Source organism: Macrobrachium rosenbergii, chromosome 16 (assembly GCF_040412425.1).
Source record: "Macrobrachium rosenbergii isolate ZJJX-2024 chromosome 16, ASM4041242v1, whole genome shotgun sequence".
NCBI classification, from domain to species: domain Eukaryota; kingdom Metazoa; phylum Arthropoda; class Malacostraca; order Decapoda; family Palaemonidae; genus Macrobrachium; species Macrobrachium rosenbergii.
The window spans coordinates 17,378,361-17,396,911 of record NC_089756.1 but is presented as its reverse complement, the minus strand read 5'-3'; the positions used below and the strand labels follow the sequence as shown (position 1 = coordinate 17,396,911).

At 42.5% G+C, this 18,551-nt stretch overlaps 2 protein-coding genes across 9 annotated transcripts in view; both read left to right on the top strand.

The window, feature by feature from the left end:
• Positions 1-257: 257 nt before the first annotated feature.
• Positions 258-18,551, top strand: part of fbl (pantothenate kinase 3 fbl) — a 42,998-nt gene continuing 24,704 nt past the window's right edge. Inside the window, exons 1-5 of one of the 8 annotated variants that reach the window (XM_067118475.1) lie at positions 258-800; positions 939-1,143; positions 13,690-13,849; positions 14,340-14,518; positions 14,689-14,862. In XM_067118475.1, the coding sequence (XP_066974576.1) occupies positions 13,693-13,849; positions 14,340-14,518; positions 14,689-14,862 (510 nt within the window). In that variant the 5' untranslated portion in view covers positions 258-800; positions 939-1,143; positions 13,690-13,692. Of the gene's footprint in view, positions 801-938; positions 1,144-1,168; positions 1,425-13,689; positions 13,850-14,324; positions 14,519-14,688; positions 14,926-18,551 lie in introns of those variants that run through there. The other 7 variants (XM_067118470.1, XM_067118472.1, XM_067118468.1 and 4 more) reach the window with 7 other exon arrangements.
• Positions 5,362-6,207, top strand: LOC136846887 (uncharacterized). The gene has a single exon (XM_067118138.1). It carries the CDS (start codon positions 5,362-5,364, stop codon positions 6,205-6,207), a length of 846 nt encoding a protein of 281 aa, XP_066974239.1.

Here is an 18,551-nt window from a genome sequence, read left to right as displayed (position 1 = left end):
TAAAACCTTCAATATGATGTATGTATAATCAGGGATTAATTCACCAGGGTAAACGTTGCCAGGTTTTCGGTAGAGGTCATGCACAATCTTGGGTGTGTTCAGTATCAAGGTTTATCGTGTGTGTCTGTGTGTGTTTTTCTACTCTCAAAAAGAACCTTAAGTCCCTTTGGGAAAACCACGACATCGATGTGACTTGCGGAATCTAATCTCTCTCTCTCTCTCTCTCTCTCTCTCTCTCTCTCTCTCTCTCTCTCTCTCTCTCTCTCTCTCTCTCCTTGTGCGTTTTTTCAACTGCGGTTATAGTCGTACTGCCGTTTCCTGTGCTTGATACGAAAAGAGCATTTATTCAAGAGTGGTCATAACACGGTTACTTCACTTATACCTTATCTTATTATTACTCATAATAAGCAGGGTAGATAACAGCAGCATACATTATTTTTGTGATAAGATAAACATTACGAGCAAGGCTGCCATTGATCTCGAAGATATTATTTGGTGGGGCAATAGGACAGACTACAGCCAAAAATACTCCTTATTTTGTACGTAATTTTCAGAGGAAAATCACGATAAAATCAGTTTGTAACTGTTTATAAGATATCGAGCATATTTTCTATCAGATTTTTTCTTATTTCAAGCCAAATATACATTTTACCACAGTCCGATATTAATTACCTGCCGAGTACTGTTCCGCCGAGATGAGCCTACTGATCACGTGATAGATCTTGTCCAATGAGAACTCCTTTGCATCTAAACAAATCATGACGTCAAAAATCAAGATGCCATCTTTATTGCGAGTAAATGTAATTGAAAGTCTATGCTTTTTACATGTCAATCCTAATTTTAAGCATAAAGATTCGTATATAAATGTATTTAATTTAGTAAATGTTAGGTATTTTTTTAATGTTGGTGGAAAATGACGTATAATTGTAATTTTGTAGGTGACTGTATCTTCCTACATGTTGGCTACCCTGTCGAGTGTGGGACAAACCCCCTTCTGCTGTTGACGATCATCTGTTGGTACTTCGTGGCTTCAAATCACCGGATCCGGAGTCGGATGAAGTGGAATCGACCAAGATTTGCGTACCCTTTTTGGTTCCCTCGCTCATTTAGGGCCATTAAGCCGCTCCGCCTGTTATAATTGATGTGAGTTGAAGGTCTGTTTTTTGTTACTAGCCAAGGCGAACCGCTATTGGCCTTAAGTCGCCTTCGCCACTAGTAAGACATTTTGGGCAAAGGTTGATTGCGTTATGGAAAAGGCTCCTCCTTGGCTTATCTCGGTTTTATCATCAGCTTTGTGATGAGTATGTAGCTTGCATGTGAGTAATGAATCAAAGGTTTAAGTCTTGCAACGCAAGTTGTACTGGCTGGTTCGTCCCCGGGGATTACGCGGCCGTAGCTAAAGGAGACTGGTTGGTATACCTACGGTAGGTTACTGCGGGCGACCATAGCGAAGTGAATATAAATTTTTAAGATTTTAAACATATGTCGCAGCGAGATTATATATTTCGTTTCGCTAATGATGAAAGACCATAGGTCAAGGCTGTATCCTAGGCTAGTAGTGGTAACACTGAAGACTAGTCTACTATAACTTGGCCAGGTTCCCACCAGTTGCCAACAGGAATAGTTACCCTCTCTTGCATATGTTTTTCTTTATGTTTATGGCTTTTGTTTGTGTTTGCGGTTTTTACAGCCTTTTGTTTATGGTTTTACTTTCAGCCCCTTTAGCCTAAACATGGTGCCCACTTTGCATGTTAACTGGTAGTTAATGAACCAGAGGGGTTTGGTAGTAGCCTTCAATTTTATTGAGCACTTTCATGAACCAGTTAGTTTAGCCTACCTTTGTCCTGTATTGAATAGACTAGCTATCCTAAGATAGGCATTGGCCAGTTAATTTTGTAAAAATTAAATCAAATAGCCTAGCCTAGCACCAGTGATCAAGTAAATATGTATGTGACTTTTATTCAGAGGGTTTGAATGGCAGGGTAATGATATCCTTGTTAATTATATGTCCTGGGTTGCATTATGTAGAAAAGCTAAGTAAATCTTTGAAGAAAGCACTCTGCATGAAGATAGCCTATTCTTTATTAATAAAATTTTTTGACTGAATATTATCGAAAAGGTTGCATTAAATGCAATACAGCTGGGATAATGTGAGAAATTGTAATAATTACCAAGAAAACTGACGATAAAGTAGGCGTATTATATGGATGCTATAGAAATTTTTTTAAGTTCTTTTTTTTTTTTTTAACACTGTCACGGGACTGGAGCCCTAATTGGATTTTATTTGTGGAAGTGCATTGTGGGTAAGCATGGATTATATATCAAGAACATCTGCTCTAGGAATTGTGGGTCCTTGGTAAAATGCTGAAATGTGATTAGTTGTTACAAGTGTCAGAAAGAGTATAGGATTTTGGAAATTGGGCATTCCTTAAAAATCTGGCTTCAGTTTATGGTAATGGTGCCTTTGATTCAGCTGTGTCCCTCTAGCTCCGGGATTATTTTGGATGTACAAGATTTCTGAATGCTAGGCTGAATTTTGTCATCCTCACGAACACCATCTCCTGTATTCCTTCAGGAATGTGTTTTACCCATTCTTTGCAGTGTCCCTAGTGTAATTCTTCGATAAATTATACGGATGGAAATATTATTTATTAATGAAATTTTTTGACCGAACAATATAGAAAATGGTGTATATAGTGCAGTACTGGTGAGATAACTGAGAAATTTTTCTGAGATAATTTGAGAAATTTACCTTCTTTTGTTTGATTTTACATTCATCCCTGAGGGCTGGTACTAAACATGGTGCCCTCAGAGCTTTCGGGAGCATAAAGTCATGAACAAAAGACTCTAAATTTCTCAGATTATCTTGGTAAATTCCTTAAATGATGTCACTTGTATGGCATTATGTACACCCTTTTCTGTGTTGTCCTAGAAAAAATTTCATCATTAATCAATATTTGTGTGTGGAGCTCTTTCTCACCCTTCTTAGTCCATGTTTGATCGTCCTTGCCAAATTCTTAAGCAAAACCATGTGTGCAGGGTGTGTTTTTCCCCATTTGTTACTCCTCAACATTAAACCCCCTAATGTAGGAGAAACAAACTATGCTAATCCCATTTTGTGATGTTTTCATCAGAGTTGTTCTAAATAAGTATATATGGCTCTTTTCTTGAAAGATAGAATGTTACAACAAATTAGTTTTTCAAGTTTGTAATTGTCGGTATTTTATTTCAAATACCTTTTACACATGACATCTAACATTTTATTTGTTTAGGAAAAGTTAGGATGAATCCTAGTAATTTACCAATATTACATGTTTTGTGGGCAAGAGGTTTTTCTGTTATGGATATTTTCTCTTGATTTTTAGTGAATGCATGTCTGCTATTTATATTTTGTGGTTGCTTTTCAGTGGTTTTTAACTCATTTCACTATTGCGGGTAACACCATTCACTCATTATTGTAAGTTTTTATCTGCCCAAAAACCCCAGTTTCCCACATTGTTTGCAACGTTAGTGGTTGATGGTCATAAACATGCTAAGTACAGGCAAATCAGTAAGTAAAATATATGACTTGTGTTTGGTGAAAAAATTAATTGGTCTCTCTCCTACCTATTGAGCTGCCATTTGTTGTAGCAAGTGGGTAGCATGTTTTCATAAGTTTTGTATCAGTGCAAGCCAACTCATAGAGGTGATATGATTGGAGCTTTTACATAAAGCTCTTGGATACGTTGAGTATTGACTTGCACTGGCTAATGAAGCTTTGTCCGTCACATTTGGAAATATATATTGAATTTTTGTTAACTCAGTACAACAGCTATAGCAATACACTAGCAAAGATAGGTCTTGCTGGGCCTTGAAGAGAATAATTGATCACTTAGGAGGAAGTATGTAAGCAGCAGTGAGATGGCCAACACATTTAGGAAATTCTGTTTGATTTGAAATTAGCATACTACTTTAATTAATAACATCACAAGGTCTTAATTTTTGTTAGAGGAATCATTGCTGGTTTGCTCTTTAGGTGAGATCTTGCTGTTTAAAATAGTATTTTGTTCATGACACTTACCTGACAGATATATATATATAGCTGTATTCTCCGAAAGGGACCGACAGAAATTCAAAAACTTACGGCACACGCAGATGGGCCAGGTGGTTAGTACCCATTCCCGCCGCTGGGAGGCGGGTATCAGGAACCATTCCCATTTTCTATTCAGATTTTCTCTGTCGCCGGTATTGTCAACACCTGTTGCCAATACCTCCGCCGTTGGATTTCGTAAACTTTTTCCACTAAGTATTCTGATTGTCTTTTGGTATTTGGACTTTGGCTTTGTGGATAGGCATACGCTTCTTTGGACTGTTTTGATTTTGGTTTTGGCTTTTCCTTGAACGAGATGTCTGGATCTAGTTCTGCTAGTTTCAGGGTGTGTGTTGTTCAGGAGTGTAAGGTGAGGCTACCGAAAGCTTGGTGAGACCCTCACACAGTATGCATGAGATGTAGAGGGCATGTCTGTATGTTGGATGATCGCTGCAAGGAGTGTGAATCGTTGCCTGATTCTGATTGGAAGGCGTACGATTCTTACGTTCGCAAGCTAGAGCGTGATCGTGTAAGGAGGTCTTCCTCCAGGAGTGTGTCGGTAGGTGGGAGTCAGGGTATTAATTTATCTCCTGTTAACCCTACTAATGCTTCTCCTTTCCTGTAGAGTCGCCTTCTAACCCTGTGATTGCGTCTGCGGAAGGTAATGCCCTTTGCGCAGATTTTGAACTCCATTCGCACCTTGGAGTCTAAGGTGTTGGCGATCGAAAGTGCAGTGAAGTGCAGTGATCCCCCCAGTGTTGTGGAGGGGGCGTCAGATCGGCCCTATAATGCCTCTAGGTCTAGACCTCTGCCGAACTCCCAGGACTTAGGGAATGGGCATGTCGAAAGCCGCAAGAGGGTTACGGGGACCCCCCACCGATCTGGCGTCCCTTCGGCAGGCCTTGTTGACGTCTCCCAGGCTGCCAAGGATCGTGCTCGCGCCACGGATCCTTAAGGATTGTTTTTCGTCCTCCGAGGCGCCTCTCCACTTAAGGGGTCACGCTCTCGGTTGGACTCTCGTCCTTTCAAGAGGAGCGCGTTGAAGAGGACGCTTCTTTCTCCTCTTTCGTGCCTTGGACTCTTCTCCCGACTGGCTGCGAGATTTGCCGCCGCAGAAGAGGACCAGGATTTCTTCGGAGGAGGACGTTGTTGAACGCCCCAGCCGCACCAAGAAGAGAGCCCCTGTCGCTCTTGGTAGAAGGAGGAGGACGTCTCCTTCCCCCTCTTCTTCTCATAAGAGCAGCCCTTCTCCTGAGAGGGCTTCCTCTCCTTCGAAGCGTCTTATCCTAGATATGCAGCGGCAGTTAGCTTCCCTTCTCGCTGCTAAGGAGAAGCAACCTCGTGGGCGCCGCAAGGATTTGTCGCTGCCAGTTAAAAGATCTAAGAGGTCTCCCTCTCCTTCTCTTCGTTTGTCTCTCTCCCCTGCGGCTTCTCGTAGTCACCCTCATCGTTCTGCGGATCATCAGCTCTCCTTGCCCCGTCGTGACTCGCTGGTTGATCAGGACGCTCCTCTTGCAGCTCGGCTTGCTGCTAGTAAGAGTTCGCGCCAAGACGCTCTTCTTGCCTCTCCTCCTGCTTCTCGCTCTCGTTTTGACGTTCGGCAGGACGCCCACCAGGACGCTTCGTTTTCCCGATCCCTGCATGATGCTCTCCAGGACTCTCGTCAAGAAGCTCGGCGGCTCGCTCGTCGGGACTCTCGTCAGGACGCTCGGCAGCTTGTAAGACAGGACGCTCTTCAGGACGCTCGGCTGCTTTCGAAGCAGGACGCTCGTCAGGACGCTCATCAGGACGCTCGTCAGGACGCTCGTCAGGACGCTCCTCAGGACGCTCATCAGGACGCTCGGCAGGACGCTCCTGTACGAGTTGTTCCTGAATTTTCTGCTGCTTCTTCCCACGAGAAGAGGTCTCTGGGTCGTATTGGACCCAAAGGTCTTTGTTTCTCTCTAGCCCCGGAAGACTCTCCTGTCGCTCCTGTCGAAGAGGCGGATTTGTCTCAGGAGTCGGACTCTGCTGAACAAGAGCCCCCTCTTTCGTCTTTCTCCGATTACAGGATTTTGGCTAGTATGCTTAAGGAGCTTTTTCCTGATAAGTTTCAGCCTTCTGCTCCGCTTTCCCCTCCTTCGCAGTTAGCTTCTTGAAGGTGAGAAATCGCCGGCTTCCTACAAATGAAGACTTCGTTGGCTACAAGAAAAGCTCTCAAGAGGGTCAATGCATGGATGGAAGATAGGAAGTCTCAAGGGAAATCTTCCTTCGCTCTCCCCCCGTCTAGATTGTGCGGGAAAGCGGGTATGTGGTATGAGACGGGAGAGGAAATTGGCTCTAGAGTTCCTTCTTCCTCTCAAGGTGATTTTGCGAGCCTCGTGGATGCGTCAAGGAGGTCTCTTCTTTCTTCAGCTAAGGTGTCTTGGACTCTTTCTGAAACCGACCACCATCTGAAAGGCCTCTTCAAGTCGATGGAGGTTTTTAACTTTCTGGACTGGTGCTTGGGGCCTTGGACTTAAGGACTCGTAGTCCGGACTCTATTTCTCTGGGGAGCTGTCCAGTGTACTGTCGTGCATGGACAAGGCCGTCAGGGATGGCGCTGATGAACTGGCTTCTCATTTTGGTACAACCCTCCTAAAGAAGAGGGCTTTGTACTGCAATTTCGCTGCCAAGTCAGTTTCTCCTGTTCAGAGGGCTGAGTTACTTTTTGCCCCTCTTTCTAGCCATCTCTTCCCCCAGCCGCTTGTCAAGGATCTCGCCTCCAGCCTTAAGGAGAAGGCTACTCAGGATCTCCTTGCTCAGTCTTCCAGGCGTCCTAGTGTCCCTTCTACGTCTTCGCAAGGACTTCCCCCGAAGAGACAGAAGCCCTTTCGTGGGAGATCTTCCTCCTCTAGACCTTTTTCGCGAGGAAGAGGTCTCTCCAGAGGCGGAGCCCCTTCTTCCCAAAGGGGCAAGAAGTGATTTTTCTCACCTCCAGACACCAGTAGGAGCCAGGCTTCTCCTGTTTTCGGAAGCCTGGAAGGTAAGAGGGGCGGATTCCTGGTCCCTCAATGTGATCAAAAAAGGTTACAGGATCCCGTTCCTCGAAAACCCCCCCCTGTCCTCTACTCCCAGAGATCTGTCGCCTTCTTACCGACCGGAAAAGCAACAGATCCTTTTAGATCTGCTGGAAGATATGATTCAGAAGAGAGCAATAGAGCGAGTCCTGGATCTGGAGTCTCCAGGTTTTTACAACCGTCTCTTCCTGGTTCCAAAACAGTCAGGGGGGTGGAGACCAGTCCTGGACGTCAGCAGACTGAACAACTTTGTCGTCAAGGAGAAGTTCAAAATGGAGACGCCTCAGTCGGTTATCAATGCACTGCGACCAGGCGATTGGATGGTCTCTCTCGACCTTCAGGACGCCGTATTTTCATGTCCCCATTCATCCTCAATCGAGAAAGTTTTTGAGGTTTGTCCTGAAGGGAAGAGTGTACCAATTCAGAGCTCTCTGTTTCGGTCTGTGTACAGCTCCTATGGTTTTCACAGTCCTGATGAGGAACGTTGCCCGGTGGCTTCATCTTGCCGGAGTAAGGATATCGCTCTATCTAGACGACTGGCTCATCAGAGCCACGTCGAAACAAAGGTGTCTGGAGGACTTGCATTCGACTTTGGAACTGACGAAGTCCCTGGGACTTCTTGTGAATTTAGAGAAGTCTCATCTGATCCCCTCTCAGTCCATTCTTTATCTGGGGATTCGGATGGATTCAGCGGGTTTTCGAGCCTTTCCATCCCAGGACCGTCAGCAGCACTGCTTAGTAAAAGTTTCGGCCTTCCTGGGGAAAGAAACATGCTCGGTGAGGGAATGGATGAGTCTGCTGGGGACCATTTCATCACTGGAGAAGTTTGTTTCCCTGGGGAGGTTGCATCTCAGACCCCTACAGTTCTTTCTTGCAGACAACTGGAAGAACAAGGAGGACTTAGACGAGTCTCTCAGGATCTCTCTCTCCGTCAAGGACCATCTTCGGTGGTGGCTCGATCCTGTAAAGTTGGCAGGAGGGGTCTCTCTCTATCTTCAGAGCCCCGACCTAGTGTTGTTTTCCGACGCGTCCATGTCGGGATGGGGAGCAACACTAGGGGGGGAGGAAGTGTCAGGCACCTGGGAAGGGGAACAGGTGTCCTGGCACATAAATCTCAAAGAACTGAAAGCGATTTTCCTGGCTCTTCAGTTCTTCCAGGATCAAGTTGCAGGTCGGGTGATTCAAGTCAACTCCGACAACACCACGGCCCTGGCGTACCTCAAGAAACAGGGAGGTACTCATTCCCGGTCCCTGTTCCTGATCGCCAAGGAGATCCTGCTTTGGGCACATTCTCACCAGGTGACGCTTCTCACTCGTTTTGTTGCAGGGGTCGAGAATGTTCGTGCCGACCTTCTCAGTCGACAACATCAGCTGCTGCCTACAGAATGGACTCTGAACGCAGAAGTGTGTCAGGATCTTTGGAAACTTTGGGGACGTCCCCTAGTGGACGTTTTCGCGACTTCAAGGACCACAAGGCTGCCCCTTTACTGCTCTCCTGTTCTCGACCCGGGAGCCCTTGCAATAGACGCCTTTCTCTGGGACTGGAAAGGTCTAGATCTGTACGCCTTTCCCCCATTCAAGATTCTGGGGGAAGTCGTCCAGAAAGTTTGTAGCCTCAGAAGGGACGAGAATGACTTTAATCGCTCCTTTTTGGCCTTCAGCAGAATGGTTCCCAGAGGTCATGTCTCTCGTGGTAGACTATCCAAGAACGCTTCCTTTGAGAACAGATCTTCTCAAACAACCCCACTTCGAGAGGTACCACAAAAACCTTCCCGCTCTGAGTCTAACTGCATACAGACTATCGAGAAGTTGCTCAGAGCGAGAGGTTTTTCTAGACCAGTGGCTAAGGCGATCGCTAACGCCAGGAGAGCCTCTTCCAGTGCAGTGTACCAGTCCAAGTGGATCAATTTCAGGAGGTGGTGTAAACTTAAGGGAATTTCCTCCACCACGACCTCTCTTTCCCAGATAGCAGACTTCCTTTTATATCTGAGAAAGGATTTGAACCTGGCAGTCCCGACCATCAAAGGCTATAGGAGTATGCTGTCAACGGTCTTCAGGCATAGAGGCCTGAACTTATCGGACAATAAAGACCTTCATGATCTTCTTAGGTCTTTTGAGACGTCTAAGGTAGCCTCCCCTAAGTTACCTTCATGGAATTTAGATATAGTTCTAAAATTCCTGATGTCGAAGAGGTTTGAACCTTTAAATTCTGCTTCCTTCAGAGATGTAACAAAGAAAGCTATTTTCCTAACTGCTCTGGCGACGGCGAAGAGAGTTAGTGAACTTCAAGCGTTCAGCAAGATTATAGGTTTCAGAGGCCCTGATGCTGTCTGTTCTCTGAGCCCTATTTTTCTTGCTAAGAATGAGAACCCGTCTACCCCTTGGCCCAGGTCCTTGAAATTAAGGGCTTGACGGACATCACTGGACAAGAACCTGAGAGAACCCTATGTCCTGTCAGGGCTCTAAAATTTTATTTGCAGAGGACCCAGAATTGTAGAGGTCCTTCTAGCAATCTCTGGTGCTCCGTTAAGAGGCCTGAGTTACCTCTCTCGAAAAATGCCCTGGCGTTCTTTCTCTGAAGCACCATCATAGACGCCCATTCCAGTGTGCTAGACGAAGACTTGAGAACTTTGAAGGTTAAGGCTCACGAAGTGAGAGCCATTGCTACCTCAGTGGCCTTCCAGAAAAACCAGTCTCTCAATGACATTCTGGGTGCCACTTTTGGCTGAAGCAATTCGGTCTTTGCTTCTCATTATCTCACAGAAGTGAAGACGTCCTATGAGAATTGCTGTGCGCTGGGGCCTTACGTTTCCGCAAATACGATCTTGGGAACAGAAAGCGACTCTCATCCTCTCCTTTAGTTTTGTTTTGGTGTGTTTTTAATATTTTTTTTTGTGTTGTTTTTTATGGTCGTTGGGTCTCCACCAGTGGTGGTCGCCCCAGTCCTTAGTTTATGTTAATCTTTTTAACGTAACTAGGCTTGGTCAGGTGGTTGTTAGTTAGTAAACACCCTCATAGTAAGGTCATATGGTCTAGTCACATTGTGGTCTCGCCCCGTTGACAGATCATCTAGATTCCACCAGCTCTATAGGTCTCTACCTCGCTGGAGTTTTCTAGTAAAGCAGAAGCAGGCTTGGGTGACAGTAATCACGAAGTCAGCAATGCTAACAGGTAAGGAACCAAGGCGTCAATCGCCTACATAGTTTTGTTTCCTAAATCCTATTCTGTCTCTTCCCACCTCCAATGGTGGGATTCAGCTATATATATATCTGTCAGGTAAGTGTCATGAACAAAATGATATTTTTATGATAAAATAAAGTTTGTTCATACTTACCTGGCAGATATATATAATCATAGTACCCGCCCTCCTCCCCTCAGGAGACAGTAGTTCTAGTTTCTAGAAAATCTGAATAGAAAATGGGAATGGTTCCTGATACCCGCCTCCCAGCGGCGGGAATGGGTACTAACCACCTGGCCCATCTGCGTGTGCCGTAAGTTTTTGAATTTCTGTCGGTCCCTTTCGGAGAATACAGCTATATATATATATCTGCCAGGTAAGTATGAACAAACTTTATTTTATCATAAAAATATCATTTTTCAGGAGTTTATGTAGTAGAGCAGCAGTAGTGTGTCCTTAAACCACAGTCAAAGTGACAAAATGTGTATCATATGACACTACTGAAAATCTAACCCAAGGATTTAATTCACATTTGATTGCGCTGTGTATTGTATGATCAGTAAATTACAGCAGTTTAAGAATGAGTGAAAACTGCCAGATCAATACTGTACTGTATTAGTCTAAACTAGGATATTTCCTAGCAGTCATTTTAGAGTTCAGGCATCTGCCATTTCTGCTGTAGGGGAAGAATATATCTCGGTTTCTTAGTAGTCCTTCAGTTTGCTATGCTTAGACACTGATAATGGTGAGTTTCAATAAACTTTATTTAATTGTGTTGCATTTCGTTATTGTGTAGGCTAGCCAATAAATTTTCATGGTTTGTGTGTTAGCCTAGGTTAAGCCTATGTAAAGTCTGGGTTTCTTTTGCACCCAGCACGTTTATGACCTGTACCTTATAGTATGTGTTTCAGGTTTTTCTGGAAGCTTTAGGATGTATGTGTGCCTTTTTTTTTTTACTGCAGAGATGTATCGCAACAATGTACTTGAACTTGGTTTGGAAATTTTTGTGTTATTTATTTTAACTCGGGTTTTTACGTTCTAAGTTACTCTATAGTATTGCCCATTTGAATGTGAAACATAGTTCAAAATTCAATGGAAAGTCAGTCATCCAATGAAAATTAGTTCTGTGTTGAAAAGTAAAGGCCAACATATAGGTAACATTTATAATGAAATTTATGTATTAAACATGGTTAATTGCTATTATGTTAATTAGTGTGATGCATCACATTTATAATGATGTACAATATGCACATATGTCACATAAGTATGATTTAGTTAGGCAGAGTTTTATTATCTAATTTTCACACTTATTTTGTCATTAAAAATCCCATACATCTGGCAGCCTTTTCCAACCCTCAGTATGTTACAGGGTCTACCTGCTGCCTTGCAGCTTCATCATTTAGTAGCTTACGAGGTTTCATAGGGTATGGATTGGCAAGACTCTTCTGTAATAGGCGATAAACTTTTAAGATTAATATGTATCGAAATATAATGTACTGGAATGACATTCAGCCATTAAGGACACTTTTACTGTTTAAGGAACCTAAACTAATTTGATATTAGTTTAAAACAAAGTTTAGTTAAACACCAGGACTGTTTTTCATTTTATTTTGAAGTAAAATAATTTTGTTAAAAAAACCTTTAACAATTCCTGTAAAAATGTTAGTTCTAACTTACAGGTATGCACTTGGTGTGGTTGTATATATACATGTAGTGTTTAGGTGTACTGTAGTGTTTCTTGTCTGTAGCGTTTCATGTCAGTTACTTGGCAAAAACAATCTCTCTCTCTCTCTCTCTCTCTCTCTCTCTCTCTCTCTCTCTCTCTCTCTCTCTCTCTCTCTCTCTCTCTCTCTCTCTCTCTGTCCAGTTTGAATGTGATAAAGCAGAACATTTCACTTTGCAGTTGGGCTAATATTGCACTGTAGTCCCCCAAGTACAGGTGATTTTGGTATTACTGTTAGTCTATGCTTTCACTTAAAAAGACTGGTGTTCTGTCATTTAGTAAACAAGTTTAAGTGTATGTAAACAGTTGCTCCATTTTGGTGTCCAAACCATTATGCTTTGTGCTTTGTGTTATTGCGCAACATTATCATCATGCTAATAACTAATTGTCAAGATTTAAAGTGCATTAAACTTATTGTTAGTATTAATTTTTTTCCATTGCAGCATGGAACCATTGACAAAGCTTGGGGACTATTGTAATTTGTATAGATATTAACCTTGTTGTGGGTATTTGTTGGTCAAAGGCAAATTACATTAAGTACATTAAAAGTTTGAAATCATCTAGACTCCTGCATCTCCTTGTTACAGTTTCGCAACCATCATGAATACATGTATATAAAAAACACTATATATATTAGTTATGGTGTCCGTGAGGCAAATTATACAAGTTTTGGTTGTTACCTGAATCATTGCAGGTAACAATGTTGACAATTGTGATTATTATTCATTGTGCAACACATTTTCTGCAGGTACTGTATTAAGAATATGCTCATTTGGAAGGTCTTGGGGTAGCATGAGAAGTGTTTGCTTAAGGGTATTAGGTTATCTTGACAGAGAAACAAATCCTTTGACAAGATAAAGAAGTATTTTAATGGTAAAAACCCCAAACTACTAACATAAATAATCTGGAGAAGAACCACCTTAGTTGACTAAAGAAACCTACATTTATAGGAAAGGCATTTAGAGAGTTGGTCGTGGGTCATTACAGGACACGTATTGCTTTAGCCTATCCTCAGAACGCCTCTCTTTACAGTAATTTACCTCTCATCTGTTCTCATAGTCATCAGCTGAGAAAGTTTAGAGCTTTCTGAACCTTTTCCAGTATGAAGCTGTGCATTTTCTAGTTTCATCCTTTTTTCTTTTATTTTTTCAAGCTTGTGTTATACAGGTCATTGCATTGCCAATTCCAGGGCCTCCTTACAAAATGAAAAAAAAAAAAGTTCCAGACATTAACATTGAATGACACAGGTGGCTGACCTGTCTTATCTTATCTGTGGAGCTCTAGGCTAAGCAACAAAAACATTACTTTTTCCTCCCATTTTCTTTTAAGAAGTAACCACATCCTCCATTATTGCTAGTTTTCTATCCAGTAGTCATAATTTTATAAGAACTGACAAGTGTTCTAACTTTTAATTCTATACTGATTTAAAACCCCATGTAGGTGAGATTTTGACATCCAAGACACCTTCTAAGCAATTGCTTGCTATCAAAGCAGTGGTTAGTATGTTACACATTATCAGATTCATTTAAAATCTTTGGATTTTTATGCTATATTTTTTAAATAAGGAATGTAAAGAAGTTCTGTATCTGCATTTCAGAAAAACACACTGTAGTAAGTCAAGGTAAACCAGTTTTGAAATGCCTCGTAGTTATATGCTCATTAACTTTGTTACTGGTTTCAGAAAATGCCTGTCGAAAAATCTGACTCAGGAAATGCTGCAAATCAGCCATCATGCAGTGGCCAGACCTTGAATGGGCAGTCTGATTCACATTCCAAAAACAGAGTGGTGACAGAAATTAATGGCAGCAATGGTCACCAAAACTCCCATGACTGTATTCCACGTAAGTACAACTGAGAAAGACTTGAATCTAAAAGGCATTTATGGAGAATCTCTGAAAAATTGTGCTTGATTTGTAGAATTTTTTCTTGATGGACAATGTTTTAAGATTTCTCATTAATTCTTTTTCAAGACCTTGAATGCAGACCATAATGCTGTACGGTATGTCCAATGAATGGAGGTGTGGTTGGTAATAATCAGATAACTACCTTCATGAAATATAAATATTCCCTTTTAATATGTATAAGTATATTACATGGTATCTCATTTTATGATTTTAATAAGCATGTATAGTATTTAAAGGCTCGTATGAACTTGGAGACATTCGATTTCAAGTTGTATATTTTTAATTACTTTTTTAATGTACTATAAGTTTTTCCTGTTGGTTGCTATTAAATTTAATCTCAGTGATTTATGAATAGTGTACACAAAATTAATATCAGAGTGGTTTTTTATTTGAGAGTGCCAATAAATTGTAGTGTTTTTCCTTACAGCAATGCCATGGTTTGGAATGGACATTGGAGGAACCTTGACGAAACTAGTGTATTTTGAACCTACGGATTTAAGTGAGGCTGAAGAAGAGAGTGAAGTGGAGACCGTGAAGAACATTCGGAAGTATTTGAAAAGTAACTCGGCCTACGGAGATGCTGGCCATAGAGACGCACATCTTCAGGTGAGCAGAGAACAGAGTAAGAGTTCTCTCTGTAGGCATAGTTCATTATAGTTATTCATTTATGTAGAGTAATTCACTTTGATATGCATTGCAGTATGATTTGGAGATAAAAACAGCATTAATTCATATGTAACCAATATTATTCTAATTCTGTTTATTTTTCCCCGTAGATGGAGAAAGTTCGTGTGGGCAACCACACTGGCACCCTGCATTTCATTCGATTTCCTACCTCCGAGATGCCACAATTTTTAGAACTGTCCAAGAGCAAAGGAATGGCTACTTTGGCATCAACCATTTGTGCCACTGGCGGTGGAGCGTACAAATTTGAAAAAGATTTCCAACGCGTGGGTATTAAAGTTAACTCTCACCACTCCTGCCATCCTGCAGCTGACGGGCAACCTCCTTGTGTGGGTAGAGACAGGCCTGGGTACCACAGTATTTGGCTGGTGGCGGTGACCGTGTCTTGCAACTGCACTGGTGGTGGTCTGGTTGTGGTGATGTGCGGATGTGGTGTTCGTAGTTGTAAGGGATCACTTTTATTAATTTTGTCTCATACACTGCCAGTGCCTTTTGCAATTTCTTTTTAAAATTCAGTATGTTTTTTGTTTCAGCTTGAACATTGTTTAACCCTTAAAGAATGAAGTACTGTATGCACAATAGCATTATATTCTATACACGTGTAGTTTTTGACAAACTTCTATCTCACCCTTAACAATTAACTGATGTGTATGTTCAGTATGCAGAGATAACCTTTACATAATTTGTGATTCTTGAGCTAACCCTTTTCATCCCACAAGACAGACCTTTGGTTAACTGGATTATTGGTTATTTGTATGTAATATGTTAAAAGGTGGAAAAATATTGAGTTTTATGTGCGTAACTTACCAAATAATTACATAGTTATTGTTTCTACTTTACACGGCAGCTCAAAATTTAAAATTCGCAGGAGTGCTCTTTTGTTTTGGGTGTAGTTACCCTGCCCCGCCCACTTTCGGGGAAGGATAGGTACAAGACAGCTAAAGAGCTCAATTTTTTTCTGCCAGTCAATGACTGAATTCTTGTTCATTGGCAGCTCTGATTTTGTTAATTTTTCACCGGATGGTTGCTGTTATTCGTCATTTGGTGAAGTACTTTGTTCTATTAGGTAGTGCGCTACTGTTAATTAGCATAGCTAATTCAGAACTCTCTTTTTGCGATTTTCCCAATTTTGATTTAGTAATCATGTCAGATTCTAGCCTTTCTAGCATAAGGTATTGTTGTAAAGGCTGTAAGAATAGGTTGACTTCAGCCAAATATGACGATCATACTGTTTGTAGTTCGTGCAGGGAACAAGTTTGCTCTCCCAGACTTTGCTGTGACGAATGTAAAGACTGGGATCAGGGGAAGTGGAAGACTCCTAATGCATATTTAGACAAATTACAGCATGACAGACTTAGAAAAGCTACTGCAAGGGCTGAAGCGAAAGCTTCCGCTAGTCAAGGTGTGTCTCTGGGGGTTGATGTGACTCATTTACCTATTCCTGCAACACCTGGGACCACTTTTTCCCCCATCTCAAGTCCTCCGACTTTCCCTGCAACTCCGATCCCTGGCTCTCATTCTTCTAGTCCCAACGCCATTGCCAGCTTAGAAGCTCGTGTGGACAAGAAATTTGATTTATTAGTGAACACTGTTTCCCAAATTGGGAACTGTACATGTCCTCATGGACAAATTCAACAGTGTTAGTGCATTGTCAGTGGAGGGGGCGGCTACTCGTCGTACCGATGCTCCTAGACCAAGGTCCCTGCTAAACTCCCCTTGCTCACCTGGGAGGAAGCAAACTGGCAGTCCAAGGGGGGTTGGTGGGGTTTGCACACGAATAGTGGTCGCCTCATCTGAGCCCGTTGTCTGCCCTTCCCAGGACTCGGAGGATTGCCATTGGAAAGGCATCCAATTGGACATACATGCTTTGTCTTCCAGTGACTCAGACTCTGGCGCTCATAAGGGCAGTCGGTGATTTGCCAGTGTTTGCAATGTCAAGAAACCATCGTCTTCCTCTGTATTGTTCCCCGACTTCCTCTGTACTGTTCCCTGACTCCAGACCCACAAGCTTGGGTGAGGGATGCTATGTTGCAAGATTGGTCGGATCTCATCGTCTACGCCTTTCCTCCCTTCAACATGGTAAGAGAAGTGTTGAGGAAGTTCAGCACCCACAGCAGCGTCCCTGTGACCCTAGTGGCTCCCTTTTGGCCACACAAGGAGTGGTTCCCTGACCTTCTGAGCATACTAGTAGACTATCCAAGGCTTCTACCTCTGAAGAGAAATCTTCTCAGACAGCCCCACTTTCGTCGTTTTCACCGGGGCTTATCCACTCTTGCTCTGACAGGCTTCAGACTGTCCGGGAGCTTGTCAGAACGAAAGGGTTTTCAAGGAAGACTGCAGAAGCTATTGCAAGATGTAGGTGATGATCTTCTGCTGCATTCTACCAATTGAAGTGGACAGTCTTTTGGAGCTGGTGTTGAGACAGAAATATATCCTCTTCTCAGACGACTGTAGCACAGATTGCAGATTTTTGCTTTTCCTCAGATCCTCGAAAGGTTTAGCTACTTCAGCCATCAAGGGATACAGAGCTAAGTTGAATTCTGTCTTCAGACACAGAGGGATATACCTTTCATCAAACCAGGACTTAAGTGATTTGATAAAGTCCCTGAATACTAGTAAGCAAGATGGAAGTTCTGATCTTTCGTGAAATTTAAATATTGTCCTCAAATGGCTCTCAGGCCCACCCTTTGAGCCTCTAGAATCCTCCTCTCTTAGAGATCTGACAAGAAAGACGCTTTTTCTAATGGCTCTAGCAACGGCGAAGAGGGTTAGCGAGCTACATGCCCTTGATAAGAGAGTAGGCTTCTCTCAAGGTGATGCTATCTGCTCCTTGACCTTAGGTTTTATGGTGAAGAGCAAAGACCCTTCTAGTCCCTGGCCACATTCCTTTCCAGTCAAGAGCCTGGCTAACATTCTAGGTCAAGTGGATCAGGAAAGAGTCCTCTGCCCAGTTCGCTCTCTTTGCGTGTATTTACGAAGAACCAAAGAAGTTAGAGGCCCTTCTCCAAACCTGTGGTGTTCAGTTAAAAACCCCAGCCGACCGTTATCTAAGAATGCCGTAATATTCTTCTTAAGAACTATGATTTCTGAATCACACTCCAAGATCCAGGAAGATGTCTTTCCTTTATGCAAGGTCAAAGCACATGAAATTAGGGCAGTGGCGACTTCCTTGGTCTTCAAGCATAATCTGTCGCTGTCTTCTCTCCTGCAGTCCATGTATTGGAGGTACAAATTAGTTTTTGTAATGTTTTACCTGCGTGATGTGGAAACAATTTATGAAAGTTGCAGTACTCTAGGCCCGTATTTCGCAGCTGGCATGGTTTGGGTAAAGAGGGTAGGAGGATTTTCTTAGTTTTTCCTCTATCCACTCTCCTTGAATGAGGATTGATGTTTTCTTGGGAAGCCTGATTAGTATTGTGTTGTGAGTGCCATCAGTTGGTTTGAATTTTAACAAGTTTGTGGTGTAGGTTTTAATTTTAATTTTCTGGTCATATTTTGTACTGCACCCAGGGCAAGGGGGCACACACATTTCGATGTGTCTTTTTGGATTGTTAGCTTTGGCAACCTGCGATTAATTCCTACGTTGCAAAGCAACCACTGAAGTAGAGGCATCTCTTGGCTCTACCGCCACACCACTACAGGTCGAAAGGAACTCTGGCCAGAGGCAGTACCCACCTGCCGTAGCTCCCTCACTAGGTAAGGTTACAACAAGCATTTCACGATGCCAGCTAAATTTCCTATTTCAGATTCATCTCCATCTCTGAGTGTTTTTGAGTAGTTTTGTCGATGTGTCCCACCTCCTGTCAATGTGGTATTGAGCTATGTAATTATTTGTCAAGTTATATATACAAAAATGACATTTTTATTATAAAATAAAGTTTTATATGTACTTACCAAATAATTACATGATCAGAGCCCTCCCTCCTCCCCTCTCATGGACATAGAGCATAAACGA

Excerpts from the sequence above, each read along its gene's own strand:
- LOC136846887 (XM_067118138.1), top strand. The coding sequence starts at position 5,362 with ATGCAGCGGCAGTTAGCTTCCCTTCTCGCTGCTAAGGAGAAGCAACCT.